The sequence below is a fragment of the Eptatretus burgeri genome, chromosome 2, assembly GCF_056783735.1.
Source record: "Eptatretus burgeri isolate ZD-2024b chromosome 2, Ebu_testis_v1, whole genome shotgun sequence".
NCBI lineage: Eukaryota > Metazoa > Chordata > Myxini > Myxiniformes > Myxinidae > Eptatretus > Eptatretus burgeri.
The window spans coordinates 26,325,163-26,338,118 of NC_140962.1; the positions used below are offsets into that span (position 1 = coordinate 26,325,163).

The 12,956-nt window shown below is 41.1% G+C and overlaps 1 protein-coding gene across 3 annotated transcripts in view; it reads left to right on the plus strand.

The window, feature by feature from the left end:
* The window catches only part of LOC147031653 (vacuolar protein sorting-associated protein 26B-A-like), a 31,699-nt gene extending 18,743 nt beyond the window's left edge, over window positions 1–12,956 (plus strand). For all 3 annotated transcript variants that reach the window (XM_085866422.1, XM_085866430.1, XM_085866413.1), the window contains 4 exons: window positions 8,532–8,696; window positions 9,345–9,520; window positions 10,794–10,936; window positions 12,070–12,956. In XM_085866422.1, coding sequence (XP_085722548.1) covers window positions 8,532–8,696; window positions 9,345–9,520; window positions 10,794–10,936; window positions 12,070–12,378 — 793 coding nt within the window. In that variant the 3' untranslated portion in view covers window positions 12,379–12,956. The remainder of the gene's footprint in view (window positions 1–8,531; window positions 8,697–9,344; window positions 9,521–10,793; window positions 10,937–12,069) is intronic.

A 12,956-nucleotide genomic window follows, 5' to 3' on the forward strand; every position in this document is an offset into this window, starting at 1 on the left:
GCCTGACATTGCCTGATATATGAATTTGTGGACATGAAAATGTTTCCCATAACGAACAGAATATTTTTCTTGTATCAAACCATACTCTTTATAATCGTACTTGGAAACTCCAGGAATATTTAATACGATTTGAATTTCATTTTTCCTTGTAGTACAGTGCTGTATAATAAAATTTGAACCTCTCAATAATGAAGCATGACGTGTGTCATGCAGTGATTTAAACTAGTTTTGACTCAGCAACATTGAAATTGCACTCTCCAGTTATAGTAGCATAAAATTTTATATCGGATCAAAATCATCTTGCTCAGGTGATTTAGATTTTCAGTCCTTCGACGGATGTAACTTGTACTGGTATAAATGCACAAACTAATGTGAAAACGGTTTTTGATCGGATACTAAGCGCCGTGGTGTAAACGTTCTGTAGAACTTGATTTTCTTGCTGCAGCTTCCTTCTTTATTGTAGAACTCTAATTTATAATCAGTAACTCGTGTTCCGCTGTGGCTATTTTACCGCGGACTTGTTGCTTTTAACCGAGCAGCTTAAAGCATGCAGAGCAGCACCATCTCATGTCATCCCCAAAAATCATCCTTGCCCAAAAAAGCTATTTTATCCCCAATGACCCCACCTAACCTCACCGTCTTACTTGTCGGCTGCCCCTCTACCAGTTCGTACCCTCTGTCACCTCACTCTTCTCTGAGCCTCAATTTTGTAAAGAAAAAGAATTAAAGGCAGGCTGACACATTGGTATTCTCCACAAAGCTAATTACCTTCACCACCAAAGGTGGGCAGAGGTGATGTTTCACCCCTGTCTGTCTGTGAGCAGGCTATCTCAAAAAGCTATGGATGGATTCGGATGAAATTTAGTGGACAGGTTGGGTGTGTGACAAGGATGAAATGATTAGATTTTTGTGAAGATCCGGATCCGGATATTTTTAGATCCCCGTGGAGGATCTCTGTCTTACTTGCGTTGTTGTTCTTCATCTTCTTCTTGTGGACTTTTTTGTTTCACATCCTACAGTTTTCATCGAAACTTCCTGAAACTTGACATATATATGTAAAAATACCCTGTGCAGACAGTAACCATCTCCGATTTTGAAAATTTCTCCTACAAAAAAAGTTATGACGTCAAAATATCTCCGCTAATGGAAATCGCCTAAAAATTATCTCCGAAACTAGGCAAGCTTTTTGAATTCTGTTGCGGGAATCGAACAGGGTATTAGTAGAGACTAACATAACCCGCGCCCTGCGCGACATGTTGGGGTGGGTGTGTTTGAGAAAGGAACTGATGCAGAGTCTCAGTAGTAATTTTACTTTAATGCAGTAAGTGGAATATGATTTCACTGTTTCAGAACCATTTTATTTACTTTTTTTTGTACCATGCACCTCATATGGTCTTTGAGATAATGTAAGCCGAATATCACGTTACTCGAGCACAGAACAAAGTCGAAGATAGCGCGACACGAAACCACAAACTCGGAAATAATATATAAGATGGTCGACTCGCCATGGGGAATAGAGTTTGAATTTTTTTTCATATTCATATTCATTGATGTGATTTTGTCTTAATCTGCACAAAAGTGGTTGTTTAATATCCTGATAATTAATTGGTGAAGCTACAGATAATGGCAATGTATGTGGCACAATAAGGTGCATATATGAGACGGATATATGGGTCACAAGAGCAGTGGGCCATAATATTAGTGTGTTCATTTAATGATGTCTGGCCAACAGCTCATTTAATGTTTTTGTTCAGAATGAGCATGCAAGGTAAGAATGAGCATGCACGCTACTATTATAGCTATGTGCTCGAGTTTGGGGGTTGGGGGGGGGGGTGATGCGGTTGCATGTGCTTGGGGAAAGTAAAATGTCTTGAATCTAAATTGCCAGATCTTGTACATTTTGGAAGGGGGAACAAAAAGTTTGTTGACCTTTATCTGCTTTCTTTTCAAAATCGACAAAAAGTTCATAATCCGATACTGTTCAGCCTTCAGCCGAGTAATGACAACCTATATGATTTTGATTTCATAATTCGAAGCAAAAGGACTTCGTGCTGACTTGCTTCCTGAGTGCCTTATTTCCACGCTTTACTTTCCAAGCCTTTTATTCTTTAAAGACAAGAGGGTGTTATGTCATCAGTGGTGATTACATTTAAAAATCAGCAATCAATTATATGGGGATACTCAATTATACACATGTCCTGCCTTGTTCAATGCTTTTTTATTGGCCCATTAATCAGTTCTCAGAAATGTCACCCTTTCATTCCAATTGAAACTACAGAGTGCTTTCTGTTCATTTAGCTTGTACTCTGAAATTTCCTTTGGTTACTTACATATGTCCTGCATTGTTGCTGTTGTGAATTCATTATTTATTGGCCTTTTGTTTTCCTGCAGTGCTCCTTTTCATTACTGCTTTGATACAATATTTCTTGATTACTTTTGCATCAATTTTTGCATTCATTCATTTCTTTCTTTCTTTCCTTTTTTTTTCTTTCAATAGTTACAGGAAGGCTAATTTTGTATATATAGTTCTTAATTGCTGGAAAGTTTAGCCTTTATTTTTAGGGGTAGGTCTAACTGGGGTTTTGAAGGTTAGGGTGATCTCCCCATCCCCACTTTCACCAGTACTTGTTTATTTTTCAAAATAAACTATGATTCGCCAAGTGTTTATATTTTTATTTATCACACGTACTGGTCAATGCACTTTGAAATTAAATGGAGTAAAATGACATGGAAAAGGAACAACTTATGAGTTTGGTATATTTTCTACGAGGCATTGTGATGGACAGCACCAAGTTCTGGAAATAAGGAAACAACATTGGTGGGAAAGGACATATTTTGAAAGTTTTAAGGATGAGCAAGCTGGTGTGCTGCTACGTACACACACACACACACACACACACACACACACACACACACACACACACACACACACACACACACACACACACACAATAATTGTCAGCAGTGTAGTAATTCTAAAGACTGACGCATCTGCCAGGTGGGAATGGGTCAAATCTGTCCCGTCCTCTCTTGCACCTTTAATTTGCTTATCTGCTGGCGGTTGAAAACCGTACTGGCAGTAACAAATCTGCCAACAGTGAATAGCGGAGCAGAGGTTGTCTTTACTACTAGGTTTTAGCTCACCTTAACTTGGGTGAGCTTATGCGATCGAGCAGTGTCCGCACGTGAGTGAGTGAGTGAGTCCGTAAACACTTCAGTCATTATCGCCTGAACCAAATGCATGATTTTGATGAAACTTGGCCACAAGCTTCATATGTGATGCCTAACAAAGGTGTATTGACCCCATCAAAACCTGCACTCATTAAGGGGGCCTACCGGGTTTTTTTTGACCACCCCCTCCCAAAATAGGTATTTGCTCTCTTCTCCAAAACTACACATACGATTCCGATGAAACTTGACCAGAACCTTCATCATCATTTTCCTGACAATTCTCACACTCTCACTATGTCTGTCTGAAAAGACTGTCTGGAAAAAACCGTCAACTACTTTCTCAACAACCCCCTTGAAGAAGTCCTATCATTCAAGCTTTTGGGCCTCATTATCTGCCACGATCTTTCCTGGAAAAGCCAGATCTCCAAGCTGGCCTCCAAAGCCAGTCGCCAACTGGGCATTCTACATCGTGCAAAGTCCTTTGGCACACCTGAGCTTCTTACCACTTACAAAGCTTTCACCTGCAGTCTGATAGAGTACTGCTCCTTCCTCTGGGCTGGTGCTTCTGCCTCACACCTAGCTCGACTTCACGCTGTGGAAACCAAGTCTTTTAGGATAATTGGTATATCCCGTGATGAGGCTGAGTCTTTGGGTCTCTCACTCTCTCTCTCACCAGAGGCAGGTCGGTGGTCTTTCTGTCTTCTACCATCTCCTCTCCGGCCTTGCCCCCCCTTGCTTTGTCTGTGATCTGTCCTCCCTATATTTCCACAGGGCGCTCAAGGTCCGCCAAAAACCCCCTTCTGCTGAAACTGCCAAAATGAAGAATTTTTTGTTCCCCGCAAAAACAACTCCCCGCAACCCCCTTGGACCCCTCAATAATGCAGATTTTGATGCGGACGATACACTTTGGTCCATCACTGGTGACGTTGTTTGTGGACAAGCTTAATCAAAATCGTGTGTTTGGTTCAAGCTTGTTCTTGTTGTTCAAAAATAAGAAAAGAAAAGAAAAGAAAAACTTGTTCAAAAAGTTAATTTATATATATAGCAACCGGGCGTAGTGGCGTGTGCCTGTAATCTGGCTACTCGGAGGCTTGGGTTGGAGGATTGCTTGAGGACGGGAGCTGTGCGCTGGGCCGCGCTATGAGAGGGTGTAGGGCAGCCCAGAATCATGGTGAAACCCAATCCTTATCCCTGTGTCGTAAGAGGCGACCTGGTTTGCGTCAGGAAGGGCATCCGGCGTAAAACCTATGCCAAATCAGTATGCGGATCATAACGGATGATCCGCTGTGGTGACCCCTAACGGGAGCAGCCGAAAGACGAACAACATATTTTATATATATATATATATATATATATATATATATATATATATATATATATATATATATATATATATGGCATCCACACTTCTGCATCAAAGTAGTGACCCATCCAAGATTGTAACCCTTAGCCAATGAAACTGCCTCGGCAGTCCTATGTGTCTTGCAGCGTGAGAAGGGTAAAAAAAAAACAAATGATAATGGCGCTCAGTACAGCGTATAGTCACCTTGTGTGCACATTCTGAACTAAAATATCATTGTTAACTGAACACGTTACTATTATAGCCAATATATCCATATCATCTGTGCACCCCATGATGTCACTTTCATTGCCATTATCCATAGCTTTATTGATTATTGATTTATTGGGATATAGCCTGGTGTTGGCTTAACAGATAAAGTGGCTGGCTTGAGATATTATGGTCTTGAGTTCAAGTCCCTGTCATGCCATTGAAATAACACCATGTGAGTTGATTCAGCCTGTTATCCTTCCAAGATCAGCAAAATGAGTACCAGTTTACTGGTAACAGGCGCACTGCATCAGCAGTACAGCCGTGCTTCCAGAAAAGAATGCAACCAGCAGCCACAAGCTGCAAAAGAAACAATAACAACAACGTTAAGATCAGATATATGAAGTTTCATATTTTTCAGATAATCATTTCAATTCTACCAATTATGGCTGGAATACCACTTCACCAACTAAGTCATCGTTATGATGGGTAGTTGATGACATGCAAAGTTTCAAAATTTTTCGTTGAGCAGTTTTGAAGATGTCCAAATCTTCTCTTTAATCCAACATTGCTGCCATACCATGTGACCTGTGCCGTCAGAGGTATTAATAAAATATTCTTCACAGGGAGTCCCTCCTATGTTTAAAGCTTTGCATCGATCGGCCAAGCAGTTGCAGAGTTCTTTTTTTTCAGACACAGACAGGCAGACAGGCAGACATGGGCATTACAATAGTCTCGCAACCTCTTCGAGGCGAGACTAACTAGAACAGCACTTTGTAGAGCGCATACCTCCACTAGATTGAACAGTTTACGTTTTGTATCCCACTGACAGGCACATATAAGAGCTAACCAATGAAGATCTGAAGCAATGAGAGATGATGATATTCAGTTGATTTGTTTACATTTAAAAAAAATCCTGATGCTCTATATGTAAATAATGTCTTTTGTTTGGCGATAAATTTTTCCATGGAATCTGCTGACCTGAACCAAAATCTAATCGGCTTGTTTTGTCACCTACCTAACTCATCCACCAAGTTTTGTCATCCGTCCACAGATTTTTGAGATACCTGCTGTATCTCATTTTTGGCTCCATCTCGATGGTGAAGAATCACTTAACATTCTAGTATCTGGATCTGGATCCTCACAAAAATCGAATGAATTGGTCCTCGTTGCACACCCAACTTATCCACCAAGTTTCATCCGAATCCATCCGTAACCTTTTGAAATACAGTCGGTCCTTGTTTAACGTTGTAGTTACATTCTCGAAAAGTGCAACTTTAACTGAAATGACTTTAAGCGAATCCAATTTCCCCATAAGAATTGATGTAAATAGGGGGCGGGGGAGGGGGGGTTAGGTTCCAAGGAAAAAATTATTGCCAAACAAAAAAGATTATTTACATATTGAGTATAAGTTAAAAAAATTTTTTAACATCAATTGAATATCATCATTTCTCATTGCTTCATATCGTCATTGGTTGGCTCTTCTCTGTGTGATTGCAGAAGTTGTGTAATGTCGGCTTCTTCCACCTCATCAAAACCCACTTTATTGGCCAAGTCGAGGATAACTTTCTTCATAGCGAGGACATCTTCAAATCCTTTCAAGTCATTGACACATCCTGGCCACAACTTCCTCCACACACCATTCATGCATACCTGGGTAACTTCATCCCAGGACCTGCTGATGTTATCAATGCACTTGAGGATGTTTCCATCAGTTTAACATCTAAACACATGGCAGCAAGATAGGTAGATCACTATCATACTTGTCAAACACCTGAGATCGGAGAAGATGATGCAACCACCGATGTTGTCGATGCACAGCTCAGTGTATATAAGGCTTATACTGCATGTACTCTGGGTGGGTTTATATACCAGTATTTACAGTATGACATATACTGTAGCTTCATTTAAATGAGGAAAACCATGAGTTTGGTACTAAATTAGAGGGAAAACGACGTTATAACGGAACGGTGAACGACTTTAAACGAGTATGTTCTCCAAAAGATCAGCGACTTGATAACGAAACTATGTTGACCAGGACGATGTTAAGCAAGGACTTAACTGTACCTCTCTCCCAGACAGACAGACTGACAGACAAGGGTGAAAACACAACCTCCGTCCATCTTTGGTGGCATAAGTAACAATATACGCAGAACACACACACACACACACACACACACACACACACACACACACACACACACACACACACACACACACACACACACACACACACACACACACACACACACACACACACACACACACACTCTACAGGTTTAATTTTAGGATAAAATAGGATGTATTGCATCTGTCTCCAACTTATGTAAATGCATCTATGGTGGTTTAGCGAGGGTCTGAAAAGGTTGTTGAAATAGCTTCGTCAAAAGGGAAAACGAGCTTGAGAGTACTTGGATGATTTTTATTTGAATAACAATCTATTGTCGGGTTTTTCTTCCATTAAGCTCGGTACTCATAATACCCACAAGGCACATCAGAGATTTTTGTTGTTTTTAGTAATTGACCCTTAAGAGTGAAAAATCTGCAATTAAAAGTACCTTTCCATGTAAAAGGTTTGATTGAATTTTAAATGGAGGAGTGGAAGTTGAAAGGGTGATGAGGGAAAACACAAAGGCAGAAGCCTGATGTACTTTGATGTGAAAAGCTTTTGTTTTTCGTTTTAGTTCCTTTTCTGGTGGTTTGTTTTTCATTGTGTGATCAGTTCAGGGATATAAGTGACGGTATATTGTGGTCAATTTGATTAAAAATAAACATGCTCTAATGTTTCTCTTTTCAGTCGTCGGCCAGTTAAATTCTTCGAGCTTGATTGCTTTGTATTTATTTGAATTTTTTTTTTTTTCAATTTTGCTTGTTGTTCTGGCTGATTGCCCAATGTTAATGGAATCCAGATGATGCTCTGGATCTTACAGTGCATTATGAAATAATTTGCTTTTACAATGTGTCAATGGAAACCTTTGCAGTGGTAAAATATTTTGCAAATATCAGTTAATTAAGAGTTTGCTTTGCTGAAGTCAATCAAACATGTGGTAAAATTATTCTCTCTCACACACGTGACTGGTCTTAATTGGTGCAGTTAATTTTAAGCAAGTAGAGACAGATGTACATCCTTTTGTCTCTTTAAAAAAAAACAGGAAAAAAAATGGAGAATGATTGATCAATGTGAGCTTGATCTCAATCTCTTTCTCTCTCATCCCTGGGGAGGCAATTTTGAGAAAAAAAAATCTGTATAAATCATCCATGTGGGAGTGTGGGTTGAGGAGGAGAAGTAGGATTGGGAGGTTAAAGGGAGGTGGAGGTTGAGTGGTGACCATATAGAGAGAGAGAGAAAGAGAAAGAGAAAGAGAGAAAGATGCATGCATTCTTCCTGCTCCACTGCTTTCCCCAACCACTCTCACAGCACTCGCCTAACCCTCACTCAGCGTGACGTACTCTCATCACCCCACCCTCTCAGTGCGTGCACCGATTACCAAAGGCCTCAATTCCTCATCTTGTTGTTAACCCTTTTGGTTCGTTGGACCTGGAATTGTGGACAGCTGAGAACATGAAGTCAGAGTGGAGAGCCAGGGAGCTCTGAAAGCAATTGGCACAAAATGTGACGCAGCTGTTAGTGCAGCCCTGACTGTCAATCTACATGGGCTTAAGAAAGACAAACACATTTGGAAAAGGAGTGTAACATCGAGCACCATCTGCTTTCTCAGATGATTAACCACAGCAGGCTAGGAAGGTTAACCTGCATGCCTCAATTGTGTGGTAATGCCTAGCCTTGCCTCCCACTGTCTCACTGTCATAGGTACTTCCTCCGTGCAACATTGCGCCGTCGTTTGAGTGATGTTGTGCAAGAATTGGAGCTGCAAGTGCTGAGGCCAAGTTCTCAACCAGAGTTGGTCAAACCCATCCGTATGGAGGTTGGCATAGAGGACTGCTTGCACATCGAATTTGAATACGACAAGAGCAAGTGAGAGCAGAAGTATTGGTGATGAACAAACATAAATGTTAGCAATGATCAATGTCTATACGAGCGGGCACTCCCCTTCTCGGCCCACTCTCGGTGGGCAATTTGCTGCAGCACAGTCTTGGAAATGCATTTTATAATTTGTCATTTTTGAAAGAAATTTTTATTGATCACAACATATCATACTCCATATCATAAGGTAAAGGAACATGATTTGCAATGCCAGCTAGCACCAAAGGTGGTGTTATTTCCGCCACATGTCAATTGGAGTTTGGTGACATCCGTGTTTGCTCCATTGTAGTAAAAGAGATAAGATGTTCAGATTTTTCTGGTTTAGTGATGATTCGTGTCCACATGTTAAGATGTTTAGTTTGAAGCACAAGAAGTGAAAAGGTTTGAACATTTTGTTTGGTGACATTGGGAGAAAAGGGGAGAGAGAGAGATAGATGGAGTAGAGCATAAGGCAATAGTCAATAGTTTGGGGGATGTGGGTTGGAGGAGGGACGATGAATAGCTAAGACCGACCGTTATTCCATTTTGCATTGATAAAATTGAGCTTGTGGATGGAAGAATTACCAGGATGTGCAATGGATTCCACTGTTTATCTCAGTTTTATGAATACACCCCCTCCCTTCACCCCACACTTCCCAGGTATCATCTGAAAGATGTGATTGTTGGTAAGATTTACTTTCAGCTGGTGCGAATCAAGGTGCGATATATGGAACTTGACATTATAAGAAGGGAGACCATGGGATCTGGACCCAATGCTTTTGATGATCATGACACCCTCGCTAAGTATGAGATCATGGATGGAGCACCTGTAAGAGGTAAATTTTTAGATTTGTTTGTTGAACAACAACCTGGGCATTACAAGCCATCAGCTGCTCAGAAACTTTCCTCCATTCAGCATCTTTTTTTTAATTGGACACAATCACTGCATTGTAATGGAATTTCTGCATTCCCCTCCAACCTTGTCTTGCTTTAATCTGGAGTTAATGGATTGATCTACGCATTAGCACTTTCTGGCCTCACCTGTTAGCCAAGTCGAGTTCACCACCTTTTTTGTACCCACACACTCAGTAAGCTTCTTCTTGGTCCCACAATCTCTGGAAGCCTTTGTTGGTTCCGGCCTCGTCTGTGTCCCTTTTTGGTCGCGGCCTTGCCTATGGCCTTTGTTGATCCCAGCCTTGCCCGTGGCCCACACCAACATGATTAATAGTAATTAGTAAATATCAGTTTTAAAGTTTAGTTTGAATTTACCCTGTGCATTCACAAGCCCCATTTATGTCCCTTGCTGTATTCAGATGTAGCCAAAACAGATAGTATCTCTGTCCAGCTCTTTTATTGTGTAGAGGCATGCCCCATCTTTCTCTCAGGTACTTTTCCAAGTATTTTTGGCTTCTTTCAGTAGGTCAGTGAGCCATTTTAGATAACAATCCTTAACATGCATGCACTACAGAAGTTCACATGCCTTGAAGATCATTGTTTCTAGGGATTTCTGCGCATGTGTGCCAGACATTCTGGGGTGGATTACATCATTTTGAAAGTGCCATATTATCCCCTTTCATTGCCTCCATTGCAGCCCCTTCCCTTTTTTCACTCTCCTCCCACTTCCCCACCCCCAAACCTATTTGCTGTACACTCCATATATGACCAGCATTTTGTCCCTGCTCCTCCCCCCCCCACATCCCCACTCTCAATCTTTGGAATTTTTTTATCTCCCATTTGCTTCCCTTGGCCTTGCTTATCTCTCACATTCCTCCTACGTGCCATGTTCCTTCCTGATTGGGCCCACATTAGTTGTGCATTATTTTGCCTTTCTCCTTTCTCCCACTTTACTCTTTTTGTTTTTTCTTCCCTCTTACTCATGCCTGCTTACATACACCCCCACCCTCTTCCATCTTAATCACCACCCTTTGACCCTCTCTCCTACCATACCTGCCCTTCCTTCCCCCAATGCCCTTGGCCCTGCTTACCCTGATATTATTTTTTTAGCCCTTCCTTTTTTGGAAGGAATTTAAGGAGAAATCTCTCCCTCAGATTTGCCATTTAGAATTTATAGAACAACCTCTTGCCCCTGTTTCCTGCATTTGTTCTCAGGTGAGTCAATTCCAATCAGACTCTTCCTTGGAGGTTATCCACTAGCACCCACGATGTGTGATGTGAACAGGAAGTTCTCTGTCCGTTACTTTCTCAACTTGGTATTGATTGATGAAGAAGAACGGCGTTACTTCAAGCAGCAGGTACAATGGCTTTAATTGCAAGCTTACTGATTGGTACCTTGGCTCCATTCGTAACTAAAACCCAGCCACCTACATCTGGAGATTATTACCACAAAATAATTACAAGCACATGACTACAGTTTTAAGAATAACAAGTGTATGAATAGCACAACTAACTAATCTTGAAAAAGGCTATATCTATAACCATGGCAATTGTATCCAAGGCTATCACCATAACAACTGCAATCGTAACCAACTATTAGGGCAACCACTGAAACGTCTGATATTTTGCTGAAATAATTTTTCGATAGCCAAAGAGCAGGAGGCATCAAAGGCTCCACAATTTTTTTTTTTTAATTGATGTTCGTGGAAAAGCTATATGACAAGGTAGAAGGTTCGTGTACCGACAGTAATGAAACAGATGCACGTGAGAAGGAATTTTCATTTCGTATCTCGCAACATTAAAATGGACACACGACAGCGATACTACGGAGGGAAGAAAGGAGGAACAAAAGCCTGGATGGAGGTTATGAGAATGGCAGGACTTGGACATTTACATGCAGTGGGTTAGTTCATGAATGTTTGCAACTACTGGAGGTGGGGGTGGGCTGTGGAGCGACAGATGGTTTGATATCGATGGAGACCAGCAAGTTCTTGTATGGTAAATTATTTACTCCTTTCTCCATGGATTTGACTAATGATTTTTCAAGCAAATTATTGTAAATACAGCGGTCTTGATAAGAACCACTATGAGACGTATTTCTCCAAAATAAAAGATCTAAGTAGAGAATTTTACAAAATTGTACTCTTTCAGCAGAATTTCTCTGAAAGACGATTCCACTTAACGAGACTCAAGTGTCGATAAGAAATGTGCAACACACCTAATAACTGTGTACGTGTCCCATAATTGTACTCAACTTGAACGCACTTGAAAAGCTGTAATCAACACTCAAGGTGCAGTCTAGCAATGTTGGCTCTTGTAAAACAAGGTGGCTTTTTCACGGTACAAGTGGAGACTATCGATCTCTTCTTCCTTTTCCTTTCTTCTTTCAGTTATGGCGTTGGAGTTTATACTTTAAAACAATCGCCCGTTTTTGTTTTTTCTTTCTTTCTTTGTTCTTTCTCTGTCTCTGTCGTGTGAACGCGATTTCCAGGAGATAACTCTCTGGAGGAAAGGTGACATCGTTCGGCGCTCTGTCTCGCACGTGGCAGCGCCTCGGTTCAGTGTGCCACAACTTTCTACAGCACCTGCCTATATGACAAATGTAACCGACTCCTGTACCACACCAACCACGTGTGTCATGGCAACACCTGCATCCGATCCTAAGATGACAGCCATCTCCAATGAAACCACCGCTTCGGAAACTGATTGGCCAAATAATATTGCAACTGTAACTGCCCCAAACCTCACTCCAGAGGATACAGGGAATCCCATTGAGGAACAAGAGAGGGAGATTAGCTGAGAAATGAATCAGAAATTGTTAGCAAGGAAAGTAGGACCAAGGGAGAGAAGCGAGAGTCCAGGTTTACCCTCAGGGAGTGTCTATGCGTATGTGTTACTTATGCCTTAAAGTTACCCTGTTCCCCCTACCCTCGATAGATATAATTGATAAACCTTTGGTGGACAGAAACGTGCAACTTTGTGTACATCCACTGCAATTCATTCTCTGCTATCACAAGGGCCAATGGGAGTAATTTGGTGAAGTTGTGAAACAGAGGAAGCTGGCTGGCTCACGGAGAAAAAGAATTGAGAACAATGATATATTTTACCTGTGATGGAACAATAGCATGCCTTATAAGATTGATTATATAGAAGTACGAGGATGACACAGGTACTGGGTTTGCATCAGCACCATGGAATGGAGCATGGAGTTGATTCAAAAGATTGGAGTGAGGGAGCATTCACTGATGAAGGGTGTGAGTAACAATCGCTTGGCCTATGTTGCAACATGGTTCGATGTTCTTTTTAACACCTTGGGAGGAATACATATGGGGAGTGAAGAGATGTTTTACGAAGATAGAACGAATGATGAGAGTTGAA